Source organism: Thunnus albacares, chromosome 7 (assembly GCF_914725855.1).
Source record: "Thunnus albacares chromosome 7, fThuAlb1.1, whole genome shotgun sequence".
In the NCBI taxonomy this organism is placed as follows: Eukaryota; Metazoa; Chordata; class Actinopteri; order Scombriformes; family Scombridae; genus Thunnus; species Thunnus albacares.
The window spans coordinates 9,222,134-9,237,047 of record NC_058112.1 but is presented as its reverse complement, the minus strand read 5'-3'; the positions used below and the strand labels follow the sequence as shown (position 1 = coordinate 9,237,047).

The window sequence follows — 14,914 nt, the reverse complement described above, 5'->3', positions numbered from 1 at the left end:
TTGACACCCTTCCCTTCACACAGACTCTGTGGTCCTTGCAGTCTGTCTGTCCATTGATCTGTCTCACCTTCTCTTTCCTCATCTCTCTCCTTACCTTGGCTCCTCAAAGTTCCCTGCCAATTTTCATGCCTGACATTCAAGCTCTCCATCCTTCTTAACTTCAATATGACCAAAGTGAGAGTAGACAGGTGGCTGCTGAATAATGGATAACCCAACGGCTTGAGATTCTCTCTATTTTCAAAGCAAGGAGAAGAAAACAACTTAACTGTATTTCAGAGAAGTCATGGTAGAGAGGTAGCTGAAGTCTGCAGACCTCTGAGCTTTGGATGAACTGGGAAGTAAGGCACCATGTGACAACTTTCAGAAACTTGAACACTGGAAATGGTTTTTATTTTTACAGCTATTTGCAGATTTTATTTCTGTTGCTATGATTTCCAATCCAAATGTTGTTCAAAGCATTCTGCTTTATCTGTCTACAGCTTCTCTCCATGGTAGAAAATCTTTGGAGATGTCTGGTTGATTTCGACCTATTGTCTGCTTTCAGAAAAGCAGCAATATCTACTCTGATCACTTGAGAGAAACAACCGCTAACCGCACATGCTAGACAAGAACAAATATCAAGAAAAGAAATAAAAAGAAAAACACAACGTTCTTGTCTCTCCAAGGGTAGTATTAACTCTGCACAGACATTATACAACGCTGCACAATAATGCTATACAATGCTGTGTTCAAATTATGGCCATGAGTTTCAGTTGAGGTCCTTTACTTTCTGATGAAAACAGAGTCTCCTTTTCCCATCAAGCATCAATTACATCAGTGTAAATAGTTACTCAGCAACCAATGAGAGTCTTGTCACTGGAAATGAGACCTAATTAAATTACCAAACTTTCTTGATGACACTTCAGATTATTGGTTCCCCTCTTAACACAGCCTAGCAGATTGGCACCACAGGAGCATGAAGTTGAAGATAGGATTTGAAAAAGTAGACTGTCTGACTGAACTTTTCTACAAATTTCAGGGTACAAAACTACCCTGAAGTGCTCGATATTTCCTCAGTGTCAAGTGCCCACGCACCCAGCAAAACATTTCTGTACTCAGAAGGTTTACCAGAGATTTTTGTCAAAAGTGAGCCCAACTCTCTCCGTCTATCATGCACACTGTCATTACCTTGGTCTGATGTGGCTTTATTCTTGAGCACCCTAGTAAAACTATTCTGCTCAACTAAACCAGTCCAGAGGGCTAGAAAACCTGAAGAAACATGAGATAAATCCCCCAGAGCTTAAGACTTTGGCCTAAATACTGAACAGGATTAAAACAACACATATTTGCTATAATGGTGTAAATTGGGACTATATAAGGTCAGTTTGAGTGAAAGTGGTTTTATATAGTGATGTATGAGTCAAGAGAAATTGCTTTGTGTTTGTTTTTTACTGTTCTTTTTACTATTCTCATCACTGTGCTCGAATAAGGTAAATTAAAAAACACAAGTAATTTGCCCCGAGCACTATTTTAATGAATGCTTTTTAACATTAAAAAAAAAATCTATTAATAGTTGCATCATGTGATTTATAGATGCTGTGTGCAACATTTCTTTTATCATTAGGATTTAATTACATCTCCTCCAGAAAATGTTTTCCCTCGCATTGTCAACATTATGAAAGAATGAAGCAGTGATGAGATCATTAAAGCCAGCAGGAGCATTGGGGGCTCGTCAGAATCTGGACTAGTTCAAAGTGTTTGTGGTCAAAGTGTAACAGATTTCTTTTATTTATTTGCTGAAATGTTACACCCTTGCAGGGAAATTATCTGTGCCTCAGCGACATTAAGAAAAAAAAATAGGTGAAGGAAAGCTTTCTAATAACCTGGATAATGAGTTAGTCCTGGCTCTGCTTGGTTCTGCTTGGCTGTGGGCTGAAAACCAGGCTAATGAGAACACAGCATATCCTGTTCCTACACACTACAGCTTTTTGAAGACTATTCATGCAGTCTCCATCTTCAAATACAACCAAAACCTGTTGTAATTTCAGTGATTAGACTTCCAGTTAACGTTTCCATTAATGTTCATGGAGGTAGTAGGTTGTCTAAAGGCTTGATCTTAATTTCATCATCTTGTATAAAACATGTATTGTATGAAAAGTGAAACTGCAGTGATGAATGCTTCACTAGGCAATTTGTGGTGAAATATTTACAGTTTATGGACAAGGTGTCATAATGAGTCCCACTCACAGAGGACATCTGAAATGTTGTTAGTCTGGACTTAGATAATACCTTCTCTTTATTTTATTATCTGTTACATGACTTCTATCATGTTGCTGTCATAATGTCACAATAGACCTTTTTCAAACAACTATTATTCAATAGTCTTAATACAAATATGAGCCATACGTATTTTTAATAAGGCTGGTTACTATGATCACACTAATCCACTATTTATAAAATCCCATAGGCATATATAAGCATTATGCTTCTGCCTGTGCCTTTTCAGTCACTACTTAATATTTAGACTAATTGTATATTAGATTGTATATTGTATATACTGTTTATACTTATTGTATTATGTGTGATGACTGAATAAAAATTTTTACTACTACTAAACTATGCCTACTTTTCAGTGTTCCAATCAAGCAGAGAGTAGAGTATATCTATGAGAGGGATTTAAATCAAATCCCTCTCATAGATATACTCTGCTCACATATTGTGTTTTACTTGGAAATACATCACAATACTAAAGCTAAAGACAATCTAACTTCTGTTTCACTGAGACTTTAACTACCATTGTTTTATAAAATTGCACCATAAGAGACACCTTGTATTTAAAATTTTAATAAGAGTGTACGTGTGTGAAAACCTACATTTCCTTTAAGTTTATTGAGCTCAGCTAGTGACACGTGATTGTCCTGTGGAATATACCATATGATGAACCATCCCCTCTAATTTGGCATTATCTAAAATGCCCCCTGCAATGACAAATTTAGTTAAAGCAGTGTGGCAAATATTTTATTACCCATCTCCCACTGGAGTTTTAATCCTGTCTGAATGGAGCCAGAGTTGCACAGGTTTAAGAACTCGGATGACTGCCGCAATTATTACGAATCAAAGGAGGACCCCAGGTGACAATAGTCCTTTGCAAATAGGGCTTAGGTGCTTAATGTAATGGAAAGGTTTCAAAAAATTGAGTTGCTTAAATAAATTTAGCAGCTGGCTACTTTGTGTTCCCTGGTTTCTCCACATGCTGTTTCTTGACAGAAAGGGCACAGATCAGACTGTTATATAATATATAAAGTAGGCCTGTTCGTATGTATTATTCCTCCTAGTATTAACATAATTGGGGCCAAATCCACAAAAGAATTGCACTGCTTTTGTGGCTACTAAACCTGTACAAATGAGACAAAAAGATAGCGTGTAATTCACAAAGCCTCCGCAAAGGGTGAAATGCACCGCAAACTGCGCTGCCAAGCAAATAGCTTACCATGGTGCGTCTGCGCCATTTGCATTTATGTAAATTATGTCATATTCATACATTCGGTGCAAAATCTTTCTATGCAAACAAGCCTTGTTGCGAAAAAAGTCTTATTCACAAAGACCAGTGCTAAATGCCACACGCAACTAGGGTGGAGTTATTAGCGTCTTCAGATAGTTAGTGTTAACTGTGCGCACACTCACTGTTTCTCTCTGTTTCTTTCTCTTGCTTTAAATCTTCACGCTTGTGAGGCTTGAATGATATTGTATTTATACTGAATGATATTAAGGGTGAAATCTACAGTCAGACATGGGGGGGATCAAATGGAGTTGTGGGCTTATCTCGGATTTAAAAATAAAAATAACTGCACTGACGGAGCTTAGGATTCATCCATACAGTAAGGGGCTGCTTTATTACAAACAATTCCACCATATAAACCTGGAATGCGTGTGTAACAGCTTGCCTGTAGGTGTGTAGCAAAACACAGAACATTAATTACAGTCAGATCCTGACCATATATCACGCATCCGTACATGGTGGTTTTCAAGACGCACTCCAAACACACTTAATTGATATTTGAGTATTTTTTAAACCAAAAAGGGGTTGCAAACATTGACAAAAACTGTTCTATAATTCCTTTTAAACTCAAAAGATAACAAAAAAAACAACTACAAGTTATAGGTTATAGCCATAAAGTGGATTGATGTGCAGCCATATACACCGAGACATGGCCAAGTGGACCTGACTGCTGTCGCAAAAGAATTTGTCCAGCAAAATGAGTGCAGGGACTGGTCGTCAAGAACTGTGTGGGTGCACACACAGAACTGCACACTCCGCTTGTCTCTGTGTGTATATGATATTTATCTCCTGAGTGCTGACTCATGATAATAATGAATGAATATGATGTTGATTTGCACTTGCAGCAGGATGTGTTTTGGTTGTTTAGGAGATGTTTGTTCACTATTGTTTCATCTGTACATTTATGTGTAAGTAGGCTTGGCCTGTCGTGTGTGAATTTTTGTGTTGGATCAGAGGGGCATGTGTATGCGCGTGTTCATCATGTATGTAGATGTAGCGTTGTGTGGTGTCGGACTAAAAAGTAACATTACTCAATACTCATACAACAGTAATATAGGTATGTCTGTTTCAGTGCATGAGCTATATGCCCCCCCTTTGTTCAGATGCATACTGTGGTCCATGCATTCAGTGACACCTGAACAACATTATTGTAAGATTCAGACATTAATGTTACACGTTTCAGACCTGCCTGAGTCACATTAATAGATGTATATTGATAGAAATCTCAGTAGATTATGTTGCTGATGTGAAATACTAGAGAAATACAAATACATGAAAGTTGGTTTGTGATTGTGGAGAGCTCTGTGTTTGTGCACCACAGCTAATTAAAGACACACAATATGAGGTTTTTGTGCTCTCTGCAGTTTTCATTATAGACCAATCTGTGTGCGGAAATATGGAGAAAAGCCTGAAACACTGGAAACAGCTCAGCTTAATCAGGTGCAAAACAAGGGCAAATTGCACTCAGCTGCAAAACTTTATTGGTGTGTTTGCGCTGACATATCATTAGTGCAAAATCTTTTCTGAATAGGACCTTAAAATGGGGCAGATTGCGGGTGCAAATGCTGCACAATTCACGGTGCTATTCGGGGGCGCATTCCATTATCTGTGGATTTGGTCCTTGGTATAACTGGCTAATGTTAAGGAAATACTCTTATTCTCACAAATATACACATACAACCTTGTGTATGTGTGTGGTGGGCACTGAATGCTGCTGACTCTGACCAGCGAGTAAGACCGATTGTGTTCCTTGTCAAATGCATTTGACCTACACATCCCAGGGGCAGACACAGCGAGACACACACACACACCTGCACAGTTATGCAGAGCCAGACAGAGGAGCAGAGAGAAAGGTAAACAGATATCCTCCACTTTTTTTTTTCGTCATTTCATTCTGTGCACGCTCCCTCCCTGTTTCCAACTCTCCAAGTGTCTGTCTCTCACAGTGTCCTCAACCTGTCTGCAGGTTACAGTTGTGACACGTCAAAGTCACTGTTACTGGCGAAATGTCAGAGGATGAAATGACAACAAAAACAGAAGCTATGAAATAAATATAGATATGTATGCCAAGGATGAGAGGAAGACGGATAAAGTTAGAAAGATGCAGATGTGTGACTTGGGAGACAAACTTTTTTAACCTCTTCTAACCCGAGTGAGTCATAAAGAAATTAATTCCGTTATGCTGTTGCTCAGTAACCATGTTTCCATCTAATGTCAAGCAAATTTTAAGCAAACTTTTGAAATGTAGCAAAAAAGTAAAATAAAATAAAAAAAAAGAGAATTAGGTGTGTTTCCATCAGCTGGCTTGGAGAAAATAAACTAGGTTACGCAAAGTGTAGTTTCATCAGAAGTTGGCGGTATAGGCTACATAATGCATAGCTGTACAGTAGGAGAAGTAGACGTTGTGAACCGGAAACTAAACCAGATGTCTTGGCCATCTATGAGAGATAAATGGAGATAGGTCTTCAGGAATTTGGTTCAACTGAGCAAGTTTTAATTATTCTTTCATGTCGGCTTGTATTGGCCATTTTTTTTTTTTTGTGTTATGGGAATATCCGGGAAGACGCTGACAGTTGAAACTGTCATGTGAGTTAAATGATCAGTCATGTGAGTTAAATGTCCACTATGTCAGATCTTATTTGGCAAAGGTGTTTCCATCTCCCATTTATAATGCATTAACTCTGTTTCAAAAAAGGCAAAAACCATCTCAAGCAAGTGTAAAAACTTAATGAAACTTGTTCAGATTCTTGCGTCAGAGGGAAGTTTTTCTAATGCAGTGCAATTCAGGAGCAGAGGATGTGGTAAACAGGTTAGTGAGGACTATTAACTGCTGAGCACAAGCAGATAAGATACAATCAAGACTGAATGTTTTCTACCTCATATTTAGTTTGGTGAAAACATTTTTTGCTGAGTCTCTCTTAACTCCTGGATAGCCTGATGCGTGAAATCAGTGTTTAGACAAAAAAAGGCAGTTTGGCTTTTAACATCTGTATCCCCGCCTCAACATTTATAATGAAAGTGATATCAATTTAGAATGAAGATACTTAAAACTGCTCCAAGGGCATTTTTAGACCTGCGCTTTTTAGCTCGGTTGAATCAGACTCTGGTTCGTCTTCCTCCTTGGTGTGATTCATTTGGGCAGATCTGAACACAGTAATCGTACTAAGTAATCTCTCTGCTCACAAGTTAATCAGCATACTGGGAAGCAAATAAGTAAATTTAACAGTTGCTAGTAACTACTGTGAGAATTACTTAAGGTACAGCCTGGACTAATGCAACAAAGAAAGTTGTTTTTGGCTAGACTACCTTCTTCAGGACCTTCTTCTGGGTTTACATTCATGCTCCTGCCCCAGACACATCTGAACAATAAGTGGAGTGAATGTTCTCACATGGCTTGTAGTAATGCATTTTGGTTCACTTGGACTTTTCTGTGTGAAGAGAAACTGAACCAAAGGGTAAACACAGCAAGTTTACCAACTCATCCACTGATTTAGACCTGAGCAAACAAACTATAGGTTTGAAATCACCCCAAGATTCCTTAAGCCTACAAGATTTTTAAGCACACTAGTGATGTGGCTCCGGGGAGCAATGATGACTGAATCTGTTTGTTGGTCCATTACTCTGGCTTTCCCTCGTCTTTTCATCTAGCACCACCAGCAGGTTGACATTTTTGTTTTTTGGTGAAATGTCTCAATAGATATTGGATGGATTGCCATGAAATTTGCTACAGACATTCATGGTTCCCAAAGGATGAATCCTCATGACCTTGGTGATAACTTGAATTTTGTGTGCCACCATGCGGTTGACATTTGTGGTTCTGAGTGAAACATCTCAACAACTGTTGGATGGGTTGCCATTGGAATTTTGATACAGACACGCCCCCCCTCCAGGATTCATCTAGAACTATCATCAAGTCAAGATTTTCATTTGTGCAAAATTTTGGTTTATGTCCATATACCTACAAAACTAATGACATTCCCATCAGTTATCTGGCATATTTTAGTACGCTAACACATTAAACTACTTTCTTGTTTCTTTCCTTTAAAAGTCTTGTTAAAATGTACATACTTCAAATACTGTACAGATGTATGCTTTAACAGTGACCTTTTGTTATTTCTTTTTTCTTTCTATATTTTTCATCCATTTCTGTTTGCTTTTGATGTACAAAGTCTGTTAAAAATGTTAAATCAAATTGTGACCATTAATCAATGTTAATTCAACTGTCAAGATTAAATAAATGCCCTAAGGTGGCCCAAAGTGTTGAACAGAGCATGTTTCTTGATCTTGCAAAAAACCCAGAACAAAACAAAAAACTGCCCCAGTATTCAAGTAGCATGTTGGTACTACTGAACAGAATTTGTATTCAAGGGCCATTTTGTGCTCTCGGACATTTTTAAATTTATATGGTTATGTGACTTGACTGGTGATCTTGGGGCTGCCACTTAACAAAGCTTTATGGGCACAGGTCTTGACTCCTACACAACATTCAGCGGAACAACTCCACATTATGTAGCATTTGATACTGACACAGTGACTACATTTTACAGCACATAAAGCAGCATTAATAATTTTAGCAGTAAAGTCACGATCTGGTGGGTTTTATTTCCTTGGATCATTATTATCCCGATGTGTTTACTTAACACTATTTTTTACATGATATATAACTCCAAGGGTAGAAAAAGAGCTATCTAAATTGAGTATAAATTAGGCCTGAAAGCCAATAAATGCAATGATGAGTTTTTCGTCCTGTAAAAGGAAGTGCAGCCCCTGCTATGGGGCTCCCTCCGGCAGCAAGAGGAATACTTTTTATTGTAGCACATAGTGAAACTAATGGCCTTCCTGTTATGATGATGATGGTAATATTTGAGAGAGGGCTTTTTCTGTACCAGATTTGAAGCTAATGAGCTGCCCCACTCTGTGGCTTTTGAGTTGACTGGGGTGAATGGTTTAACCTATGCCAGTAAACTGCAGATTGTCTGAGCAATATTCATCTGTTTACACAACATGGGCAGATACAGCACTCTGAAAGAGCTTTGGAGACAGGGATTTCAGCAGTGGAGGAGATGTGCATCTGACGAGGAGATACAAAAGAAAAAAGGTAAAAAAAAAAAAAAAAAAAAGAGTGATGAGAGCAGGAAAATGATGACCTGACAGGCTAAAATTGTGAATTATTGGCATGTTTTTTACCTGCCAGATCACCTTGCTAGCATCATCTGGAGTGGGAATAATGCAAAGCTCACTGACGTAACAGGATTGCACAAGTATAAAAGAAAATTTAAGTGCTGCTCGCAGTGTTTCTTTAACACACAATACTTGATTGTGTAGCTTAGCTCAACTGAGAGACACTGAATGAAAATCAGAAAGCACATTACTGCCTACTGAATACTAAGCCACAAGCTACAGCAGATGACACTGACATCACACAACACAGAAAGCTCAATCTCATTTGTTCTCTCTTATACACAAGACATGGACAGTTTTGCTGAAGCCCCTTACCTGATGCTCTGTATCTGTAATATATCTGGATCTGTAGCATTGAGTGAGGCCACAAAGCTGCCCACGGGAATGTTTTCCATCCTGGTGACTGTCAGGGGGTCAGGGAAGAAGACAGGACCCTCATTAAAGTCCAGGACTGTGACTTGAACAGTGGCTGTAGAGCTGGGGCCGTAGCCAACATCAGGAACTAGGGGGTCCTCGTTCTCAACTTTGATGAATAGCTTATGGAACGCTGTGGCTTCATAGTCCAGAGGCTAAACAGAGGAAGGTAATTGGGAGAAAAATATATGAATTGAGAAATGAGCAGGAGAAGGACAAGAATTAAAAGTAGAGGAAAGATAGCAAGGGCAGGTAAAGATGGAGGGGAAAGAAACAGAAAATGGAGATGATGCAAATGATACATTGCATTGAATATAGTGCACAGCTCATGATAAAACACACATTATTCATTGCACAACAGTGAAATTGTACAATGTGATTGTGGTGTTTTCTATTGCAGTGTATGAATGCACAGTTTCATATGCTTTACCTTGACAACGGACAGCATTCCTTCGTTATTGTCTGGATTAGTTTGGATTTCAAAGCTCTGTGTAGGATCTCCGTTGATTATAGAGTAGATAGCTCTCCATGCCCCTGTGGCTGGGTCGTCTCTATCGTCTACTGTCAGGTTGACCACCACACCCGTCATGCCCTCATGCACATGAGCCTCGAACTGTTGGGAAGCAGACAGACAAGAAGAATCAGTGTTAGTTAGCAAGAACAACTGAAGATACCTGGTTATGGAGACTGTCAGGGAACAAATCAGGCTAGTCTCAGACAGAGAGAACACAGAGATGATGGCTTTGATTAGGGCCTTCTGTTAGGAGCTGATTTATGTACCACTAAAGGTGTATTAACACTGAATGTGAGGTGATTTGTATTGGCAGCATGATTGCATTCTGAGTCACTCGAAAGACAACAGTGAATGTGAATGGGTACAAATTTGCTTTTGGTCGCACGAATCAAGGTAAAGGAGTCTTCTTGAGTTAATAATGTTTCAACTTCAGTGAAACAAATTGTGCCTGTTCTAAATCTGAATGACTGCACTTACAGAGTACAAAAATAAAAAGCAGAGAATATGGTGGAAAATTGGAGAAGGAATTGAAGTTCTTGGTGAGCTTTGAGGTCAATCACAGTCTTGTTTGTGCTTTCACACCTGTAGTTCAGTTTAGTTGGTTCAAACCAAGGGAAAAAAAATTCTAAATTGTTGCATTTTATTTCTGGTGTGGTTCACATTTATGAAGATTTAAAAACACCTAAATATAAACAAATCAAATTAAGAAATAAAGTGAAATACAATAAACATTTTTATATGGATTTCATTTTATGTATGCATTTACTTTGTCATAATTAAACGAAAAACATGTTTAAAGGATGTGTTTTTTGTCCTTAATAAGTGAATTAATTATTTTTCCATCGTGACTGAATTTTCCTTGCTGCACAGAAACAAAAAGAAGTGTACAGGTGTATAGCATTTAAGTGTTGTTCAACAAAGAGCAGCATAGAGCTGCCTAAAATAAAAGCGAAGTAGTGTCATTAATTTTCATAAGGAGGTGCAGAGGACCTTTTTCTTTTTTGAGAGGGAGACACATCATCAATGCCTGAATGAAAAATAATCAACTGTCAAATCACGGTATGATGATGAATATGTAGAGGATTACGGACTAAAAAGAAGTATTTTGTACCGTAATATTATGAGGATGTAGTTACTGTGTGGTTGCTACGTTTCACTCGTTTAACTCATTTTTTATAACTGCTTAAATACACGGAGTAGGACAAAAGCTTGTACTGATGCGCATACATGGTTATCAGAGGATATTACAAAAATATACAGTTCAGATTCTTCTCTTCGATCAGCAGAAGGATTTAGCAGTAGTTTAGCTTTGGAATTCTGCTAAAATCACATATCCACTATGCTGTTATCCACTGATGTGCTTCATCTGCTCTGCTCTCAGACAGCAAATAATCTGGACCTTGTCAGGTGGTCTCGATCTGGTTGTTTAGTCCACACCAGAGCTGGATTGACAGCTTTCACACCAACCTAAACAAACCAAACCAATGGACATTAAAGGTAACCTGTGGAGTGTTTGACCACTAGGGCAATGTTTTTTCGGAGTGGGTGTCCGTTTGGTTTATATCATGCACATACTGTACAAGAGGAGGCACATACACAGGGATCAGCAAGCATGCAATGTGAAAATATTCCTGCCGGCAGTTTTTTGCTATTATACTGATAAACAAGCGGTCAGAACACGCAAGGAAGCATGGCAACGTGCCAAGTCAGACAAGGAAGAGGAGGACTGCATGCTAGCAAAGATATATGAAATAGAATATACAATGCAGAATTTTAAATTTTAGGGGGAGAAGTGAAGCTTCTCTTTCTTTTCAGCTTCCTGTCCTCTTTTTGCCTTTAATTTTCTCCTCAGTCATACAGTTGTAAAAATGCAAAAGCTATTTTCATACTGAAAAGCTACAGCTGAATAGAAACAAACAAACAAAGAGAAAAACACACAGCACATGTAACAGAAGAAACACAACTCATATCCTCCATCATTTATTCCTCACAGTACATCTAATTTATTTTCCAGTGTCAATCACTCCCCAGCTTTCTGCTCATTGCTGGTAGTGGGCCTCAATCAGATTCTTATCAATGCCAGCAGGACTCTCACTAAAGGCTACATTGTGAACAGCGGTACCCTTGCAGAAGATCCAAGCAGGCAGAATTGCCATTCTATGTATGTGTGTGTGTGTGTGTGTGTGTGTGTGTGTGTGTGTGTGTGTCAGGACATCAGGACCATTATGGTGTCAGAGCTTACAGTGTAATCTTTCAGACACAGAACACTCTGTTTAAGGATAGCGCTGGTCCAGCCTAGATTACTACATCTCCTACAGCCCACGGTATTGTTGTTTCACAGATTACTCTCTTACCACTTTACGCTCCCTGGCTCCATGCATTTATCTGAGGAGAGACAAACATTGATTTCTTCTCTTTCCTTTCTTTTATCCCTTTTTTATTCATCCAAAGTTTGTTTCAAAAACACTTTATACCATTCACAGTCATTTAGGGCGCAGATGATAGAAACACATTGTTCTGTAAAGAAGGAGGTTATGTTTGTACCAACATGAGTATTGTTGGTCCTTTTGTCCTGCAAGCCTGTGGCAGTCTGGTACAAAAGCATTATGGAAAATTACGAGGGTTGTGTAAAGGCAGGCTGTTGCAAACATAAAAAAAGCTCGGTGCTCATTTAGCCTTAGCTTTAGTGAACAACCTTGAAGTGATGGAAGCCATTTTGCAAATATTACCTACATGCCACCACTGCAAATACCCGAAGACACGAGCACTGTAATCACTAACAAATACACGTCATCAGCATTCCAGTGCTCATCCTCCTCCTCTGGACTTCAAACTGCAGATAAAACAAACTGAAATGCAATATTAGCAAACTCTTTCTCTGTCTCCCCCTCTGCCACATGAACACACACACACATACAGACAACAGCCGGTCAGATTGGGTTTAATCATGTGGGGCAGTCATGTGGTTGGGTGGTTGGAAGAAACGCTGTATTCTGTGTGATGTGGCCACTGGGCCCCTGCCCTGCCGCTGATAAGGCCCCAATTCCACCTGGAGCACAAAGCAACCAGTCACCTGAAAGACTGGAAGGAAATGACTAACTACTAGACAGAGCTTCTGGCCTGAAATGACTTAAACACATTAAGGGAGAGGGGGGGGGGGGGGGGGGGGGGTGAGGAGAAAAAAAAGGGTCTGCCTTCAAGTGTGTGTGTATGTGTCTGTGCGTGTGCATGTGAAAGTATATGTGCGTGTTGGCTGTTTGCTGTCTGAGACTCCAAGCCTAGACAGAGCGCCACTTAACAGAAGTGGCTCTTGCTTGCTGCACTCTCAGAAAAAATGACCACATGACAAGGGCAGCACAGGCCAAGAGCCAAATAAATGAGCACATCTTCTCTGCAGCCTGGGGTCTAAAGGACACATGAAAACACACACTGTCATTCATACATGTACTTTCAGATCACAAACACACGCACTACTGCATAACTCACACATAGATATATAGATATATAGATAGACAATGTCTGCAGTGGCCATAAATCACAAAACCCTGCACTTCAGACATTTAAAATTCCAAGGAGGAAAACCACAGTGTGGCATTGATTTTTTGTTTCCCATCCCCTTTTATGCCTGACTTTTTCAATAATCTGTCCCATAAATCTTCAAGGTAATGTCACACTGCCAAAAGATAATTGGGTGATAGTCATTTGAGGCAAACAACCTAAGAAGAAAAAAGTAATATAAATGGATAATGTCAAGTTTCGGTCAACAGTTTCAGCACTGTCATTTTGATTGTACCTATGATTGTGATGTTGGCTTATGTTTTTTTGTTTTTTTAATGTCATATGTGGACTAGTGTGACTTCTCTCCACGTTTCATGTGAACATGCTGTAGAAACGTGATGCTACAGCTAAGTCTGATTATCCATAAACATTTAAATTTAGTTTATTACTTAAAGGAACAGTAGTTTTTTCATGTTTTAGTATATTTACTAAAAATCCTGTACATCACAATAAATTAGAACATTTATTTTAACGTTTTAATTTGCCGCTGTTCCAAGCATCCATTGGTTTCCATTCACTTCCAATACAAAAATCTATTAGTACTTGACGCTTGCTTGAGTCGTCTAATCCATCACGGTGAACAAGTCAACAATCAAGTCTATGTACTTTATGTCAGTTATACCGTACATTATTGTTATGAGGTAGTGGGGTGCGGACCACTCAGACCATTCTGCACTTAAACTGCTTTACCACAAAACAATAATGTGACACTGACACAAATAATTTGCAGACTTGATGTTCACTGTGATAGATTACACAACTCAAATGAGTCTCAAGAGTCGGCTTCTTGATTTTCATTCTGTATGAAAATTAATTGAAACCAGTGGCTGCCTTGAACAGCAAGACAAATACATACAAATCCATAATTGTATGGCATGCATTCAAAAGTCGTCAGCAAATATATAAAGTATATATATGATCTGTAGTTAAAGAACTGAACCTTGAGAACATATTGATATGGCTTTTTAAATGAGCATGTTTGAATACATTCTGCATAATGGAATGTCTGCATCATGTAACACAGCTAGCCCTTGTAACACTGTCTTACCCTTGCTATTGCCTCATACACAGCATGTAATTTAAATATTTTCTCCACATTAAATCATATCTGTCTCTTCACTGGTTAAATAGCTTGCATATGACACTGCTAATCAGCTTATGTGACTGTCAGTCTGCCCACACACCTATCACTGACGATGAATAACTCACAGGTGCTGGTTGCCGACTGTGTGAACAAGTCGTAGTGAGGACAGTTAAGTCTCAGAATTAGAATCAGAACCAGAAATACTTTATTGATCGCCGAGGAGAAATTGGTTCATGTTGGGTCACGTCCAGCTGCTACAAGATGAGTTTAAATGAGAAACAAATAAACAAACCCAAGAACATAATATGGCCTCGAGAGTGCTTTCTTTAGCCGTGCAGTAATTGCCAAGTATTTAATGGGAATTTCAGCTGTGATTATTGCACCGATTATTGTACTTATAATAGTACCATGGAATAACATAAATTTGATACAGCAATTACCACGTATTGTCAAAGTAATTTTCAGTCATTACTCAAAAAATCCATAGCTAGTGCCAATACACATCTTAGTCAATATACTGTACAGTGGGAGTGCAGGTTCTCCCTGTTAGCTAGTGAAGCCCAATGGCTGTACTTTTAGCATTTACAAGGTCTGGGATGAAAATCTTTGTTGGTTAGTCCACCAC

General features: G+C 38.8%; 1 protein-coding gene across 5 annotated transcripts in view; it reads right to left on the bottom strand.

Moving 5' to 3' along the window:
* cdh13 (cadherin 13, H-cadherin (heart)) overlaps positions 1–14,914 on the bottom strand; it is a 356,911-nt gene that overhangs the window by 64,736 nt on the left and 277,261 nt on the right. For all 5 annotated transcript variants that reach the window (XM_044356226.1, XM_044356225.1, XM_044356227.1 and 2 more), the window contains 2 exons: positions 9,564–9,746; positions 9,035–9,288 (listed from right to left, as the gene is read on the bottom strand). In XM_044356226.1, the coding sequence (XP_044212161.1) occupies positions 9,035–9,288; positions 9,564–9,746 (437 nt within the window). The remainder of the gene's footprint in view (positions 1–9,034; positions 9,289–9,563; positions 9,747–14,914) is intronic.